Below are 18,796 nucleotides of genomic sequence, written 5' to 3' on the forward strand. Positions count from 1 at the left end.
AGGAAACAATGAAGAAGTCCATAGCAAGCTTCCATGAAAACTGTCTCAGAACAGTGCCAAACACAGCACACTCCTCTTCAACGGACAGTAAAGCTAGCTTGATAGACACTTACATACATTACCATCACATGGATCATTACGAGACCCTATTTCTTGCATGTACTATTACTTTAGTTAACAGAGCCTTAGTTAAATATTCAGATAGCTGATTGCATGCAAATACTAAATATTGGTGTGTTCAATCCCAGTAAGTGATCAGATTTCACAATATTTTCCTCCACATATATTTTTAAAAACTAGTGTTGGAGCATACAGTAAAGTGCAAGACAATATGGAAGAGATGAGTAACATTGTGTTACCAAGAAACTCTTCATTCTACCAGTAACAACATTCAAACCATAATGAACAGTAGAAAACATTAAAAATGTAGTCTTCTAAAACCCTAACATTGGGTGACTGCCTGCACTACTTATAAGGAAATGTGTTGGATAATTCCATGCTTAATTGCATGAAAAGAATGCACTCTAAAGGGAAAAGCAAGTTCTCTCACTAATTAGAATTCTGGCTTAGTATTTAACATGTAACACCAGATTTGGAAGATGTTTAATTAACTACATTTCTAAATTAAATTGGGGCTAACATCTGTTAGAGTACATCAGATATATTTGAAATTAAAAAACTTGCTGAAAAATAAATTTGCCTCACAGGGCTTCACCTATGCTGAGTCAACAAGGCAGTGCAGCCCAACAGCATGTTAGGGTGATGCAGTTAGTGCTGAGATGTATATATTAAAAATACAGTATTTACAAAGATGCTCTCTTTCAGGCCAGAAGGCTCAAGTCCCAGGTTTCAATATCCAAGAACTGCTTCCCAAAAACATGAATGAGTATTATCGCTATGAAGGATCCCTGACCACTCCTCCTTGCTACCCTAGTGTTCTTTGGACCGTTTTCCGACATCCTGTACACATTTCAGAAGAACAGGTAAATTTAAATCAAACAGTATTTTATCTAACCTGGCAGTGTAGTCTAGAGTCTGATGCTAAATTAAATGCTACCAAATAGATTTCATGTTTGAGGTTTACTAACGTACGTAAATAAGAAATTTTCCATTATAATACTAAAAGATTTTAGTATTATATCAATATTATATCAATTATTGAACTTAATCCTTTGAATGCAAACAAGATCACAGCCTCAGTAATTTTGTTATTTGTTTATAGTTGATGTGCAAGGGTCAAGGGACTGCAAATGGAAATACTCTTGTTGAGGTATTATCTAGAATAAACATGTTAAATGACAGTTTTTCAGTCCCATTTTAATAGGATCTCTGTTTTTGGGGCCATAAATTTGGGGCTGTAAATCACTGGGATAACTTAAGTTCAATTGTCCTACAGTATTTGGTAGTTCATCTGAAAATCAGAAGCAAGCTATCTTAATAGGGCACATCCCCACAAGAGGGAACGTACATTTCCCTGGGGACAAAGAGCAGTGGACAAGGTGTGCTGCTGTTACTTGTCCCTGGGGAACCCCCATGCATGCAGTGCTCTTGTGTACAGGACATTACCTAGGGTGGGGTAGGGGAGTTTGGGGCGAGCACCTGGGCTGGCCCCAGCAGCCTTACCTGGGGTCCTGGGGGTCTCCGAGGGGGTGGTGCTGCAGCTGCGGTGATCCTGCAGCAAGGAGCCTGGCTTGGCCAGCAGCCGGAGCATGGCTTCAGCTAGCCAGGCTCCAGTTTCAGGCAGCACATGCTGCCACCACATGCACCACCCCACTTATTTATTTCTTTTAGGTCCAGGTTTCTTTTGACACCAGCATCTCCTGCCATCAACCCATCTCCCTCCTCCACCCTGCCAGGCTGCAAATTAGCAGTGTGGGGAATGCCTGTGCAGTGCATACAGGGTGGGGGTGGAACACTGCAGACCTGTCTGTGGTGCTGCATACTGCACGTGCGTGCTCATCTGGATGCACCCATAGTGTTTTAAAAACGGCAATCATAGATAAAAAAAAAAAAAAAAATCCCACAGTTAAACAGGCACAAAAAGAGATACCTATTTGGAAATCATAGTAAGCTCATGTTCTTACTTTTTGTCTCCACTTAGTCCTTACAAGTTTTTTCTGTAAATTGCTACTCCCATCTTGTGCCTTTTTAGGCATATGCCATACATGGAACTATTGAAGACTTGAACTGCAATGATTTTTAAATAAAATAGGACCCAGTTCTGAACAACTTCTGGGCTGGATTTTGTTTCTAAAACCTGAAGTCTAACTAGGGGAGGGTTATTTCACAAAAGCTATCTTGGATCTTCCCCACATCTAGTCTCTGTTTATACATCTTAGAAAAAAAAGAAAGATGTTTGCTTCTGAGGTGGGCCACCAATAAGTTAAGAGGGAAATAGTATATAAATGCTTAAAAGCAATTCCACTCATCCACATTTTACTGGGGATTTAATGAACACTGTTCAATGGTTCATCAATTAAGGAAGGCAGAGAGTTCAAACATTAGAAAAAAGGAAAACAAGAACAAAAAGGATGCAAATGCCCACTATGAAAAAACAATTACCCTTTCTACATTTGATCTAATATGAATTAAATTAAATTCACAAATGCATATATAATAGAAAAACAGCTTGTTGGACAGCTGAAGTCACATTTGCACACTGCATTTGGGCTCACACAGCACACTCAAACTACTGCATAAAATATCCCACCAATTCTGCTGATCTCTGTGCAAACACTCCTTACTAAATGATTTCCAATGTCATGTCTAAATACACCTACACTGTATACCCTGTATACTGAACTGAGTGCTCTGTTTTTAGCTGCTGGCATTAGAAACAGCCCTGTACTGCACACGATTTGATGATCCTGAACCCCTGGAAATGGTTAATAATTTCAGACACGTTCAAGAGTTTGAAGAAAGACTAGTTTATGTCTCTTTCCATGAAGGTAAGTAAAATAAACAGCTTTGTGTAAGAAATGGTAAACTGTTATGCATGTGGACTTGGAACACTGAATGAAGTGGCTGTATTATTGCACTGGTTTCTTTAAGCACATAGATATTAATGGGGGAGATGACACACAGAAGCATTAGCTTCTTGTCTTCCTTTTTCTTCTTTCACAACTGTATGAGACTAAGCCATACAGAAAATGTTACCGCTTATCAGTTAACATTAGGTGAGCAGATCCTGCACAACCATTGTGCTTTGATCAGACTGAATAAGATAGGGTGTAGGAAAGAGCCTATGGAGGAGGGAAAGAGGGAGGGCTCAGTCCTTCCTCTCATGTCCAGTGGGAAAAAAAGAAAACAACCAAGAATGTCTGATGCTGTTCATACTCAATTTTCCTCTCTGTCAAAGCCTTCAGGTTCAATTCACTATATTAACTGGCAATTTAATAATGTAAGTTTTCTTGTAAATTCTTTGCACTCCTGCATTTCTCACTTGATTCACCTCCTTAAGCTTGTAGTAGTTAGCCTACTAGCACATAACATGATAACACTGTTGCAAGGCACCTCTGCAATTCACATTGTTTGAAAACCTTGGTGCAGGGCTGGACCCTAAATAAATCATAAGTCATTAATAAGCAACTTAATAATTTTAAGTTTTGGAAATTACAGAGATCATTTTTTATTGTTTGGGGGTCTGACCCTACAAACATGAAGAACAATAAAGCCATCCCTGTGACTCTTCTGCAATAAGCATTAAAATCAATGGAAATCTTTCTATCGACTTCTAAAGGGTTTAAATCAGGTTAGGTGTTTACAGGCACTTGCATTATAAAGCTAGCAAGGTTTTATTTTGTAACAGTGAAGATACAACCTTGCTATAGGAGAGAGATTCCAATCATGAGAACGTCAACCATGGTTGGCAAGGAATTATTATTGTGCTCACCAAACAGTTAAAAGGATTCACAACTTTGCATTGCAGGGAGACTGTTTATGGGGAATTACAGAGGATCAGAAGAAGCCCTTGAGGCACTTGAACTTGACACCTAGAAGTAAAAATATCTCATAACATTGGACTCCTTGATTCACTGTTATGAGCGTAAAAATTAGCCATCTTATTAGGGTGAAGTCTTAAGACACAAGAGTTGATTTAGAAGTTTTATTGTGTCACTATGTAGCTCTACAATGCCAGGAGAGGCTTTGCACAAATGCCTATGCCTTTGGAGATAAGCCTTGCAGTAAGGTACTTCTGTAGCTTGTTTGTGCAAAATGGAGGGCACTGATCAGTACATTGCTTTGCCATCAGTCAACACCTCCCCAACTCCAGCAGACTATCACTGAGTTGAAGAAAACCCTACAGTCCTGGCATGTAGTTTGAGAAACAGACAAGCAAAATGTTAACAGGCCTGCAAAATAATTACAGAAAATTAAAAAGAAATTAAAAATGAATCCAGCAAATAGTCAACCTGCAGATTGATAAGAGCAGTACCATGTACAAAATCTTCCAACAATGCTGTCTACTTGTTCCTCTACTTCTTATTTAAAATTAACAGAAAGAATTTAGGGGTTGTCTACATGGGGAAATTTACCCCAAGAGCTACTGCAGAAAACAGCTTCCTGTGTAAACATACCACATTAAAGTAAAAATTCTGGATTAATATTGTAGAATAACTAATTGTATGACATGGGCAGATAAGATTCTTTGGGTATAATGCTATGACAGGTACTTTTGTTAACTTCTGTGTGTAGACAAGTGCTTAAATATACGATTTTGAAGCAGAAGCATATAAAATAGAAACAAATCCCATTTTATAAACAGGCCTCAACTTTGGGGATAATTTCACTTCAGATCTAATCCTAGATGGTTCCTTCCTCAGACTGACCACATCAAAACTCTGGATCAAACAAACAGCAGGAAGGTTTGAAGTCAAAACCCAGGTGATGAGAATTTCCCAGCTGGCCTTACTTTGGGCTCAAGCTAAACCCCAAATTTTGGAATGTAAAAAGTCCAAATGAGACTGCCATTTTAAGGTTGTGGCTTTCAGTCATTTATATACAAATATAGATACAATGTCTTGATAAAGAACACGTAGACTATCCCTTTAATATGCATTATATAGGAGTATAAAATAATGCCACCAGAAATTTTAAGTGTGTAAGTGTCTTGCTCTGAACTATTGCATCTAAATCAGGACAGTAATATTTTAAATAGACATACCATTTTCCCTGCAACTTCAGCTCTTTTTTTTTTTTTGATTGATTTTAATAATTATTTAACTAGTAATTTCTTTACATTTTTGTTAGAGAAAAAACATCTACAATCTAGAGGCTGAATGTATTGTAATTAAAAAAGAGATACTGTATTTTCAGAGTTTAATAACATTCTCCAGTGATATATTAAATTCCTATACCTTGCTATTTCCAAAGTTCCAATGTCAAAAGCTACTTTTTCCTCTTAGACTGCCGCTCTCCTGACTTCTATCTGATGAACCACTCTTACTATAAAGTACAAAATAGTTACCCCTTAGGAAAAGCAAACGGAATGGGTGCACATGAAAAGGTCAGAAGGAAGTTAGAAGTGCCCAAAAGAATTCAGGGAACTTTCAAAAGTGGCTTTAACGCAGATCAAAGATTTAATCTACATCAGGTTCCCTTAGGCTTCATTTCTGTGCATTCTGCAAAAAGCAGATACCAATTAAAACAACTATTTTCACTTGCAGTGCTTAAGAAGGGAAAGTAGTTTAAAAATAGATGTTTTACCTCCCTACATCTTCATATGGAATTTTATTAACAAATTATAATTGTGAGGGGGGATGCTACTATACGCTCAATGAAAGAGAGCACCAATTACATTTGGTGTTTATATGGTACCTTTTAGCACCAGTACTCAAAGCATTTAAGTGCCCTAGTTGCTATTATATAGTCACTAGGCACAGGAAGATTAAATGACATTCCCAAAAAGTATTTCAGTTACTGGAGCAGAACCAAGGAGTTCTGATTCCTAGCCCTGCTTGAACCACTACACTACACCTTCCCTTTCAATAAAATGAAGTGTCCCATGCAAACATCTCAAGTTTTGCAGGAGTCTTGAAGCTAAAACAACTGGTGTCTGCTTTTTTTCCTGTCTTCAAGGATAAAATGTTCCAAGCCTTAAATCCCAGTCTTTGGAAATACAAACTTTCCCACTATACACACAAAGAAATTTAAATTAAAATGAGTTCTGATATACTTGACTGCAAAAAATGAATCTGACGTCACTCGATGAAAAATGAATAGCTTCAGTAATTGCATTCACCATACATTCTTGAACACTTAAAATTCTACCCAGAAGAGCAAATTCTACTGAATACCCCTGGAATTCTAATGAAATCCATTGAATGAGTTCCCATAAAAGATATTCTTCCACAGAAAAGATGGAATTTTAAGATTTTGGAAAACTGGGAATATATTTAGCATACCTGAAATATTTAAATCTTGTTTAAAATATCTTCATTTCTTGGTGCAGAAAATACTTTGATTTATATCACAAAAATGACATAAATCTAAATGCTGTGACCATCCTAAAACCAAGGGAGATTCTTAATCATGTCAATAAAGCTATGCTAATTTGTTGCAGCTGAGAACCTGGTCCTAAATATCACTAGTACCTAGAATTTATAAAACACTAAGATGGCTAATTTTTCATTATGGTGATGTTCGTAGTCTTCTCTCTAGACAAGAATATTGGGGTGTTTGGCTGTTTTAAGATGATGTGGCTGAGGGTGTCTTTCTTTTCTATACTTTGTAGTTTTACAATTGGCCAAATGTAAATAAACTAAGGTCTAAACTGTAATTGTGTATCATACTTTGTTCGTTAAAAAAAAGGAGTTTGTTGAGTTAATTAAAAGTGAGGATATATTTTCTAAAGCCAGAGCTAAATCAAGAATCAGATTTAAAGCACACCAAGAGATGGTTTCAGCTCAATACTATTCTTACTGCAAATCAAACAGCTGAAGAATATTCACTCCCACATTTCCAGCTGGAAACTTCTGATATATTTACTCAGTTTACATCAAAAACTCCTGACAGACATTAATTGTCAAAAAGGATCTGAGGAATTTTATCACAGACCCCAACAAATCATGCATTCTGTCATGTCAGTTGTTCAAGGCCTAGCATAACAGGGCATGCACTTATTAGACCTAGGATAAAATTCTTCAGCTCACAGTGTGTTTACCAGGGCATGCAGCTGGCTGCATGAGTGCCAGAGTACAGGCAGCTGTGGATTACAGAGCTCCCCAGTCTCGAACCTGCATGCAGCTGACTGCCTGTGCACTGGGGTGCAGGCAACTGAGGAAAAGGAAGCTCTTTGATCCACAGCAACTTGTGCTAGGGACCTGTCAGTCTGCATTGGACTGCATGGCATGGCTTTAAATCTCTCTACCATGGGCATTCTACACTGAAAAAGGCAGACAGCAGCATTCATTTACAGGAAATTGTAATGATAACATCACAAGAAATTAATAAGGAAATGTTGAGCAAGTACAAAATCTGAAACTCCCCTTTATGTCATTTTTAATTTACCCCACATACTCCCCAACAGATTTGACTTTGAAGTTGCAATCTCCTTGTCAAGTACAGACATTTTTTTTAACCCACTTTCTGGATGCAAGTGAAATACAGAAATCCAATTTTTATCCTTTTTCTTATCATTTTTCAAACTACCAGTTTATTTGCAGTAGGAAATTATTATGGCCCTGGATTCTGTTGGTTTCCATGGGGCAAAGGTATTAAGTCATTGTTTCAAATAACACTATATGCAGTGCAAGCTACCTAGCTTCATGACATTTCTCTACGCCATTAATTTCATGATGTATAAACAATATGCATTATACTCCTTTTGGATTTTCTTCTGGGGATGAAGAAGATCCCTATCAGCAATTAGATACCCACTGAAGAGAGAGAACATGGAAATTCCTCAGCCCCTGGATCCTGGGAACCAACTCTGGTCAGGTAGAAATGCAAGCGTAATGCACAGTATGTCTAAACGTCATCCTGAAAACAACTCGCAGTTTTTGTGGGATGTACTTAAACATACTGTGATGACTTCATTTCTTCAGTATTTGGGTTAGGCTGCATGCATGTAGATGGTTATTAGTTTACACGTCAGCATGACAAAAATTATTCTCATTTTTGTTGTGTCTGAACTGAATTGTACCACCATGGTAATATTTTTTTCAAGTGAGCCTAGTTTATTGTCTATATCCAGCTATCTGCAGTGAAATACAGGCAGTCCTTAGACTTACGACACAATTGGTTCCTGAAAACCACGTCTTAAGTCAAAACGTTGCAACTTGGAATTGATTTCTCCATAGGAAGCAATGTTATAAATGGGGGATTGGTTCCTGAACCAAGGCCCAATACCCTATTTCCACCAAAAATAACCAAGAAGTTTGTACTTAATCAGTTATAGATGCGTAATATAGCTACATTAATGTATTTATACTGTAAAATATTGATTTGGAAGGACTTCTTTGAGGTGACTTTGCTGGACTTTTTGAAGGACTCTTGTTTGGACTTTTGAAGGGTTCTTGGCTGAAGTCTTCTCAGGAATCTTGAATTTGTTCACTGGTGTAGTGTTGCATCAGATCAAGCGTTGTAAAGTTGAAACTGATGTCAGAAAGTTGAAACAGGGCGTCAATTTATAAAGGTTCTAAGTGCAAAACATAACACAAAAGTTGTAAGTCGAGGACTGCCTGTATCTGCATGAGGTAACTGATCTGCCTAATCTTCTGATAAATTGTTCCCTGTGCACAGTAGAGGTAATAGAGGTTCTGCTGTGAACTTTTTAGAAAGGCTACTTACATTTTACTGGTGTGTATTTTCACCTCTCATTGTTCCATTGTAACAACTATCTCCACTTTTTTCTATTTGCTCATTCTACGATAACTGCATGTTATTGCTTACTTGAAAATGAGAGATTAAACTTCTGTCATGTTTACCACTTCTAGCAGTAGATAATCTAAGTAAACAAGCCCAACATCACTGATTTTGATTAGGTAGAAGGCAGAGAAGAGATGTACCTTATAAACTAACTGAGTCATATAAATGGATAAACTTCGATGAGCAAGAGTTCACTTCATCAGATGCTATCATATGCATCTACTTCAACAGTCATCTTAATCCTGTGTCATTACTGAAAGGAGAGAAGTTACTCTAATGGTTTTGTCCCTCATCTTTTTCCACTGGGTACTGAACTAAATTCCAAAGTCTGTCCAGGAAACTTGCATGTAGAAAGAGCTAAATTTAGTGCTTGAGGCAAGGATTTTTAGGGTTACCTTTTTTAGTGGACCAACTATGTAGTTGGTCCAACGTTAGACAAGCCTTTGACTGCAAGATATTCTTCCTCAGGCCTCCAATCACAAGAAGCCAGGCACAGCCTAGTGAAAAACAAAAGAGGGGAGAGGATGAGAGAAATTCTCAGTGGTAGCAGACACCCCCTCCCCTTTGCTGTTTTTCACTATGCTGTGCCTGGCTCCCTGTGATTAGAGGCCTGAGAAAGAATGCCTTGTATTCAAAAGCTTGTCTAACTTTGGACCAACTATGTAGTTGGTTCAATAAAAGATATCACCCTAAGAAACCCTTGCCTCAGATCATTTCTGGACCTTCACAGCTACTCTTACACTACTGCTCTTTCTTATAGCAAAATATGGATGGCACCTCTGGCTACCTCAGTGTTATATACCAGTTTCTGTTGGTGAACATTCTACTGAAGCAGAGATCTCTTCCTCTAAGAGATCACAGATAGAGGCTTATCTGCTGTGCATGATAAAAATTGTTGCCCCAGTCTTTGTTCATGTATCACTCTGTGAAGCAAGCAGACACCTGATTCTTACTGCTTTGTTGTCAACAGTAAGTTATCTGTAATAATGGAGAAAAGCCCTATCACAGTTTATTAGCCAAGCAAATCGCTGTATCTGTGACAAATTGGAAATATTTTCTTGTTTTATGCAAGTAAAGCCTTGACTCTGATTTAGAAATAAATTATTTTTGTGAAATTGATGCATTTACATACAAAGGACAGAAAGATTCTGTCTAATATTTTGTCCATTTTGCCTCTTGAATTTTCATCATATACTACATAAAAGGTCTGAGGAAAGTAGGAAAGTATCCTCCTACAACCACTAAGTGTGCTTATCACTCTTCTTATTTATCTCACAATAGTTCAACACATTATGTCCCAGAGATGTGGAGTGGAAAATTTTCCAGTGCTTTACCTTTGTGTGGGAAATTTTCCATTTCTAAAAATTCATTGTTTCATAAAATGTATTAGTAACAATGAATGGATGCCAATACAATATTAGGCAGCTTGGCAGCTTCAAAGTTGTAATAAATGTTTTTCAGGTGATTATCCTTAGGAAGTGTGAGAGAGAGTACATATATGTTTTACTGATTTGTAAACAGGAGGGTAAATACGATCACATAATAATCCAAACCAAAAATCAAGTTATGAATTTACCTAATTGGCTGTGCAGGTCAAATCAAAACCAAAGCATGGCATATCATGCACAGTTCTTTGCGTGTGCTAAAATTAGTGTGACAACAGTTTTCAGTGCATTTGTTTTTCTTCTTAAATTTAAACAAACAATGTAAGGGAATTACATGCTATTGGGTATTGTCTTTACATTTTTACAAGTATTCCAATAAAAATAAGTTCTTTCCACATAAAGCTTTGAATTTATTTGAATATAACATTTAAACTATATTAAGTGTGCTGTATTTATTTTTTTTCCTAATCAAATATTTCAGTTCAAGTACCTGTGGATATTGGGACATAAAATTAACATGGGGTACTTTTTAGTTTTGTTTACTAAATATAAGTCAAATAAACATGCTAAATCAGATCATGCTCTATTTAGGGCATTGGAAAATTTTCCAATTCAAAATTTTCTGGAAAACCCACATCTCTGATATGTCCCAACAGAACTTAACTCCAACACTGCTCTGGGGTAGAATAAGGGGTTCAAACTATTCCTATTCTTGACCTGTAACCATTGTACTAGCTGCACAGTGCTAGTAGCACAGAAGAGCAGCATCCCTTATGATTCAAATCCTCAAGGGAAAAATAAAGCACAAAACTGACTCTCTCAACAAACCAGTGAATTTTTGCCAATGCTAAGAATAGATTTGAGTCTCCAGTGTCCCACTTCATTCAGTGAAGCACATAATTCATCTTCTGTTTAAATGTGATGCCAGCTTCTATGATGCTTCCAGTATTACAGACCTAGGGGACGTCTTTAAAGACATATTGGAAATATCTCATACAAACTATGAATAAATAGGAGCTCAGTCATGCAGTGTACCCATGTCCTGCTGTTCTCACCAAGAAATGGTCTCTATGGCTAATAGACGTTACACTAAAGACAGGATCAACTGGTTAACTTGAGTCGCAAGTAGTGGCTTGGCCACACATTTACTCAATTCATGGTATGATAAAACAAGGAATAAGCCACAAATTTATAACACAAAATATAGCTAATATTTATGGCTGCTTCCCACCATGCCTTAAATTGAACATATTGCCAGTGCCAAGCCTCTGGAGCATACGGGAAACTTTCAAGACTTGTGTGCTCCAGCTGATTGGAGTTCTCAGCTGCAGGCATGCATGGTGCACTCCCCAGGCTGGGAGCTCTGATCATCTGACTGGGGCTCACAACCACAGGAGCAGATAGCATGTTCCTGTTGCTGAGAGCCAAGCTTGCTACTTGCTGGTGCAGAAGGAGCCTAGGATATGACAGCACGGGATCTGATGTGGAATCTCACAACTATGTCTCCTGCCATGCATGTGTGGCAAGGCAGGAAGCATGACTGTTTGCATCCAATATCAGATCCCACTGCACCTTTATTTTAATGTCTCTCTGGGGCTTATGACTACCAAATAAATTACTAAAAGCTAGTGCTATTTCAATAAAAACCCATTCAGTCTAATACTGCAATTAATTGTAAACATCACTGACAGGGTCAGAGAGCCAAAAAAGTTTTCTACTAGTGTAAGGGCCCTATTTATCAGCTTCAGAATCTCCTAAGCAGCCTTCTACATACATTCCACCACTTTTGGCCTTAAACACTACCTAATAGGTATAACCACCATCTCAAAAAAACAAAAACAAACAAACAAACAAAAAAAGGCTACTCCTGTAGGGCTACTACTTTTTCAGGACCTGAAAGCAGCACATTGCTGAACCTTGCGCATGTACATAGCTGTCCCAGAAGTAGGAATAAAATGTATTTGGAAATAGGAAAAGAAGATAAGAGCCTGTGCATAAGGCCATGATTTTGTCCAGGCAGCCAGATGTTTGTGAAGCATATCCTATTATGCACATCTGCAGTAACGCCAGCTCTAGCAAAGTTATTGCAGGAGTGGCAATTTCTGAGTAAAATTAAGTCTGACTCGTGATCTCACCATAGAACTCTCAAATCTCGGAATGTTTTCTTCTGGCCCCAACTGGGTCAGAACCAGCCACAAAGTCCCTGGGAGCCCAGGAGGGAGCGTAGCCCAGGTGGGGCCCAGCCATGGGAGTGGAGGGTGCAGGGAGCCCTGCCAGGTCAGCACTGAGCCCTGGGCTGCAATGGGCTGGTGGGGATGCTCAGGGCGCATGTGTGAAGAGCCGGGTGGGGGGAGGGAAAGGGGGAGGGAGAATCAGAACAGAGCATCTCATGATTTACATACCAAATCTCTTGATTTTTCAATTTGTCTCTTGATTTTTGACAGTGGGGTTGGTAATACAGCACCTGTGACTTTCAAAGAGCACAAAATTTGCAGGATGGGATTACCATGCTGTGCTCATGGAGTGCAAATGTGCATGGTGTCAAGCCAATTACACTTGTGATGTTGATTAAATGCTGAAGTCTCACCAACCATTTTTACAAGTATTGGGTCTTCAACATTTCAATCTTTAGAGGATTAGTTGATGAATCTTAAATATGTTCACAATAAACTTTGCATGCAAACAGCATCTTGCAGTTAATCAGATACAATCAGCTTCAAGAACATGCATCTGAAGTACATTACTATGCTCACCTTTCAGATAAGGAGAGGTAACAGTCCATAAATTAAATGAAAAATATTTCCCAGTTTTAATCATATGGTTAAAGTGGTTCCATGACTCTCAGACCCATACATTGCCCTCTGACTTCAATAAGGTGAAGACACTTGTAGGGATATGATTTCAGCTTTGGGGCCTTCAGGTTTGAATCTTTTCAAATGCCCAGTTAATAAAGGAATAAGTTATCCAGTCATACCTCTTTCATGTGGTGTTACATGCAACACACACAGATTTAAGCTGTCACACATGACAGCTTTCTGGTCTGACATAAATCAAATTATCTACCTGCATGCTTTCCTCCCACTTCTAGGTGTTGTCCTCTCAGTGGTGTTAGCCAGCATTTTTGGAGTTATCATCATTCTTGCAGCAGCCTTTTGGCTGATTAGGCAGAAAAGGTAAGATGTTTTGCTGCCACACTATGGAATGCTGAACAATTATTTCTATGTATTCACGAGTACTGGCACTACTGACTAAAGCAAAGTATGCTGCCACTGAGAAGACCTCACCTTTATAGACCATTTCATAAAGAAGTAAGGCTGGAAGGGACTTCAAGAGATCATGCAGTCCAACCCAGGATTGAAGCCATGATCTTGGTGTTATTAGCACCACACCTTAACTAACTGAGCTGACCTGGAGATAAGATGCAGCATTTTAAAGTCAGTGCTACATTGCCCACCCTACCCCTTGCCCCCCACAAATTTACTTTTGTTAACGTAATCTCTTTTTTATAGTTGCAGAAAGGACAAAGAAGACAACAAAGGTGTCATCTACAAGCCAGCAGTTGACAATGAGTACGACGATCCCTCCAAAGTATAAGTTATACCCTATCACTGAAACCACTTTTCATTCATGGGACTGGCAGAAATTTGCCCTGGACAATGCTTCTCTAGCCTATGATAAAGCTTGGAAACACTTTTAGAAACAGAAGGGACCACACAAGATTACACAGTCCAACCTGGGATTGAACCTCTGACCATGGTGTTATTAGCACCATGCTCCAACCAATTGAGCTATACTGGTTATAAGATACAGCATTTTAAACAGTCATTCCACTCTTGCCTCCCTGCAAATTTACTTTTGCTAACATTGCCTTTTTATACTTGCAGAAATGACAGAGAAGACAACAAAGGTGTCACCTACAAGCCAGCAGCTGACAATGAGGATGATGATCCCTCCAAAGTATGAGTTATATCTTATCACAGAGTCTGCTTTTCATTCAAGGGACTTGACAGAAATTTGCCCGGGACAATGCTTCTCTAGCCTATTACAAGGCTTCAAAACACTTTCAGAAACAGAAGCCTAAATACTCTGGTAGCTCTTACCTTCTGTCTCCTGGGGAGATGTGATCAGTGAGTACTCCTGAGGCCATGTCTCTCACTACTCTCTACTCACTAATAATTTATTCCATATTTAATCATCAACTCAAGCTTTAGAGGTTGTTCATACCACAGATTTCCCCTCCAAAAATTCAAGACTAGAGAAAACAAGTCATTATCAGTACTACAAGATTAAGTCTGTATCTATTTCTTCCCTAAAATTTGGTCTTTTCAGTAGTTTTTTAACCATGTTCTTCAGATGATACTGTTATTTAAATTGCAGTGAACAGCTGATCATAGTATCATACCACCATTAGTGGAGCTGCAGCATGGGCTCATGTAGATGCAACCAAGCCCCCTTGGGCTGCTAGTGAGGTCTGAGCATAGGATCTTCAGTGTTAGCATAGTTCAGCTCACTGCTGGAGCTAAAAGCCTTTAATCTCATGGTTATAGAAGACTCACTGAACCTGTTATGGAGGCAAGTTACTAGAGAGATAAAGACGGTACTTTCCTTCCCTCTTTCCCCCACATGAACTGCAGCAGCAACAGATCCTCAAGCCCTTCCTCACAACTTATTGTCCTCATTTTAGTTAAAATATTTGCATGAATGATATGTAGATAAAGCAATTATTACTTTAAAGACATCTGCTTTCCAATTTAATCATGATTAAGTCATTGTATACTTATAATTATTATAACTGAAATTGAGCAACAGATGATTTTAACACATCAGTTGCCTGAATTTAGCAACTTATTTATTAGAAGGGAACATGTATTTTATTAGAATTACCTTCTTGACCTTGTAACATAGTGTGTGATGGGAGATTATGATTCACCTCAGAAGGAACAGTGTTAAACCAATCACACCAAACATGAAGAATTCCTCTTGAAACCAACACTTTTCTGTGTGCCATTTGAGTAACCATGTTGGCAACTGAAAATGAGTACCCAAGCAGGAAACTGAGTAGAGATGGATCTAAAATAATTTAAGGTCTAAACGGCACTGAACATTGGGGAAGGCCTGATTTGAACTTTGCAGTTTGAATCTGCTTACATTTTGGGGAATTTAAATGTTCTTTTCTCGGTGACTCTGCACATGCTATTATTGTCATATACTACTGAACTTGCCACTTAACCACAATTACTAATATGCTAATATTACATGAATGTTCAAATTCAGCACACTGATATGATTATACAATAGGCTGAATGTTACCTTCATCTTCCCCTCCCCCTATTTATTACTTATTCATTATGCCTTAAAAATCTAGATCATGGGCTGCTTGTAGGATAGATGATAGGGTCAGGGATTTTGTCTGGTATCTTGGTAGCACCCAGCAAATCCTAAAGGAACTTCACAGGCACTACTGGAATATAAATTTCAGTAAGAAGCAGAGTGTGTATTGATTTGGACTCAGAGTTACAAGGAACTGTAATGAAAGGCAGAAAATTACAGAAGTGGTAAAGTGAAGCTCTACAGCTTTTTAAGCAGTTTAAATTGAGAAACCCAAATGTCACATTGTCTTCCTAGAATTCTTCAGGGGTCATCAGGATTTACTCTGTTAATTTCAAAGACAGAAGTTTGTTTTTGGTCTACTTGTCACTGTTTTTTAAATCTCCCTTACAGAATAACTATTTTCTGACTAAAATATTGTTTTAAATAGCTCTTTGTGCTCACAATAGGCAACAATCACAATCTTATATGGAAGATAATATGTGACCATAATGAAAAAATAGATATGCGCTCTATAGTTTGAACTTTAGTTCAACACAACAGAATTTTTATTAAAATGTTTGACATTGCTAATACTGTAGTGATAACTCTGTTTCTATTGTGTAAATGAATATAGCCTCTAAGCTAAATTCAGTACTTCCTTTCACTAAATAGGAGGATACATTGCATCTATAACAGTGGTGCCCAACCCATGGTCTGCCAAACCTGGCTTGCAGAGCTGTATTATCTGAGCCATGGGAAGGCCCAGTAACATAACTGGGATGGGGGGAGAAAGTGATCAGGCAGTAAACCCAGGCACCACCTTTTCTGGAGGATGCAGGGGGTGGGAGAGAGGAGGGCACAAAAATATACATCAGCACAGCAGCAGCTAACCACACTGCCACCACCGACACAGCAGTAGCCAGGTCAGTGCTGCCCTGTGCACTGCAGCTGTCCCAGGTGTGGAACTGCCCTGCTATCTCGCTGGGGAGCCCAGCAGGCCAGATGACATGCCTGTCATTAGGCCCATACACAGGGTTGGTCCAGGGCTCAATTTGGTGCACAAGCTTGGTCTACAGGTACAATCCAGCCATGGACTGGCTCCATGTGCCTGATCCAGCCATGGATCAGCCCTATGAGCTGGCCCATGGACTGGCCCTGCACCTGTCATCCAGCCTGCAATTATATAGCTTAAATATATTTATTCATTTGCTTAACTCTAATGTTTTTATTATGTTCTAAAATAGAGAAAAAATACATGTTTCTTAGTTAAAAGTTTTTTTTATACTGTTGATGTTGATGGGGCCTACTCAATTCACAATTTTGTAGGAAGTGTGAAAGCAGGCATTGTCCGTGAAATGGTGGAAGCTCCATCCTTGGAGTTTTTCATAACCTGGCTAGACAAAGCTTTGGCTGGGATGATCTAGATAAGGATGGTCCTGCTTTGACCATCCTCCGGAAGGTTGGACTAGACCTCCTGAGGTCCCTTCCAAACCTAACTGCCTATGATTCTAAATCCACAAAAAAAAACCAAACAACCCAGCAACCCAACCCGCTGGGGAGCCAGCAGTCCTCATGGCTACTGGGGCTTTGCAGCCCAAAGGGGAATGGGGAGGAGAGGGAACTGCCAGCACAGAGAGCCGCCAAGATGGCAGCCACCTCCCCTCCCGCCTCCCTGCTCCCCCTCCCCACTGACTGGCAGAGAGGGCTGCCTGTTGTGCAGCCGCACCACTCTCCACCAATTAGCAGTGAGGGGTTGGGCCTCTTTCCACCCAGAGGCAAGGGGTGGGGCCACATGACAGACAGCCAGTTGGTGGTGAGGGGCACTGCCACTGCGGCTCCTCAGCCAATCAGAGTCATGGGTGTGTGTGCATGTGCATGTGTGTGTGTGTGTGGGGGGGGGTCCTGCTGCAATAAGCCTGTGAAAGTTCCCCCATTGTTGTCTGGCAAAGTCAGCCCCTGCCTTGATTCTGGTAGGTCTCTGTTGATTTGTGTCAATTTGCACTTGGAAGGTAACAGAAATCAATCCTTTAAATAGATTTTTAAAACAGTTAATTATTTAAATAAAGTTACCTTAAGTGTCCTGGACACACATACACACACATTTTGCATTTAAAACGAACTGATCTTTTAAACTGAGGAACTCATAATGATAGCTTGTGGTCATAATGGGTCAATTTGTTCCCATAAGAAGTAGGTGCCAAAATACATTTGCAATCTAGAAATCCAACTCAGTAACTGAATACTTTGACAATCTGACCTGTGCCCTACATGTTTTGAGAACAGTAAATCCCACCCTTTCCTAGCTGGTTCTTATTTTGATAGACTACAAAAGGAAAACAAGCTGTCCTGCTTTTTCCATTTCCTACTTTCTCAACCCTAAAATAATACAACTGAAAACACCCTCCCTGAACCTACTCATTAAACTGTAATCAAAAGTAATTTATGCAAAAACATTTCTGCACAACAGAACCTGAAAGTACTTGTATTTGGAACAGCATTTGCTCCATTGTAAAGATTGAAAATCATATTAATGAAAACATTAGAATCTATTTATTAAGTATGAATTGACTTCAGAAGTTGAAACCATCTTTTCAGAGTTGTACATTGCAAAAAAGCAGCACTATTTTACTAATTAAAATGTGAGGGCTCATGACGTTGCATTTTTTAAAATTATTCAATTAATTTTGATGGGTTATAATTATGCCTTAACATAGATCATCTTAATTGGAAATGTAATACTTTTTTTTTAAGAAAAGCAATATATTTAATTTAAATCAAATCCAATTTCAATGAAAAATGTGAATTATAAGATCTAATTTTTCGACTCTAACAAGAGCTGTTGAAAATCCTTGTTTACAGAAGAGTCAGCACTAATTACCTTTGTAGCTGGGTAAGTCTTAAGATATACCAGGATAAAATAGACCATGAAGATTAGCTTGCTCTTGTTCCATATTAGGAGCTAAGGTAAATTTATGAGGCAGTGCTATCTAAAGCTTTTCCTGCCCTTCCTGGTAATGTATGTGTGCTAAGATCAAATATTTCAGTCTCTAAGGTTCATACTCGCTCCTCTAAATTTGCATAAAGTATAAAAATGCAACAACTGTAAAAATAGCTGGCTTGCTAAAGCTTATTTGAATTTCTGCAGCTATAGATTTAGCCTTAACTAAATGTGGAAATGTCAGTGATAAACATTCATCATTCAAACATTCAGCATCATTGACTAATTCATTTTA

The 18,796-nt window shown here is 38.7% G+C and overlaps 1 protein-coding gene across 4 annotated transcripts in view; it reads left to right on the forward strand.

Moving 5' to 3' along the window:
• Positions 1-16,154, forward strand: part of CA12 (carbonic anhydrase 12) — a 39,057-nt gene extending 22,903 nt beyond the window's left edge. The window contains exons 7-11 of one of the 4 annotated variants that reach the window (XM_019477910.2): positions 826-983; positions 2,822-2,948; positions 13,342-13,426; positions 13,763-13,822; positions 14,138-14,306. In XM_019477910.2, the coding sequence (XP_019333455.1) occupies positions 826-983; positions 2,822-2,948; positions 13,342-13,426; positions 13,763-13,822; positions 14,138-14,216 (509 nt within the window). In that variant the 3' untranslated portion in view covers positions 14,217-14,306. Of the gene's footprint in view, positions 1-825; positions 984-2,821; positions 2,949-7,849; positions 9,326-13,341; positions 13,427-13,762 lie in introns of those variants that run through there. The other 3 variants (XM_019477908.1, XM_019477912.2, XM_019477915.2) reach the window with 3 other exon arrangements.
• The last annotated feature ends 2,642 nt before the right edge of the window (positions 16,155-18,796 follow it).

The sequence above is a fragment of the Alligator mississippiensis genome, chromosome 11 (assembly GCF_030867095.1).
Source record: "Alligator mississippiensis isolate rAllMis1 chromosome 11, rAllMis1, whole genome shotgun sequence".
Classification (NCBI taxonomy): domain Eukaryota; kingdom Metazoa; phylum Chordata; order Crocodylia; family Alligatoridae; genus Alligator; species Alligator mississippiensis.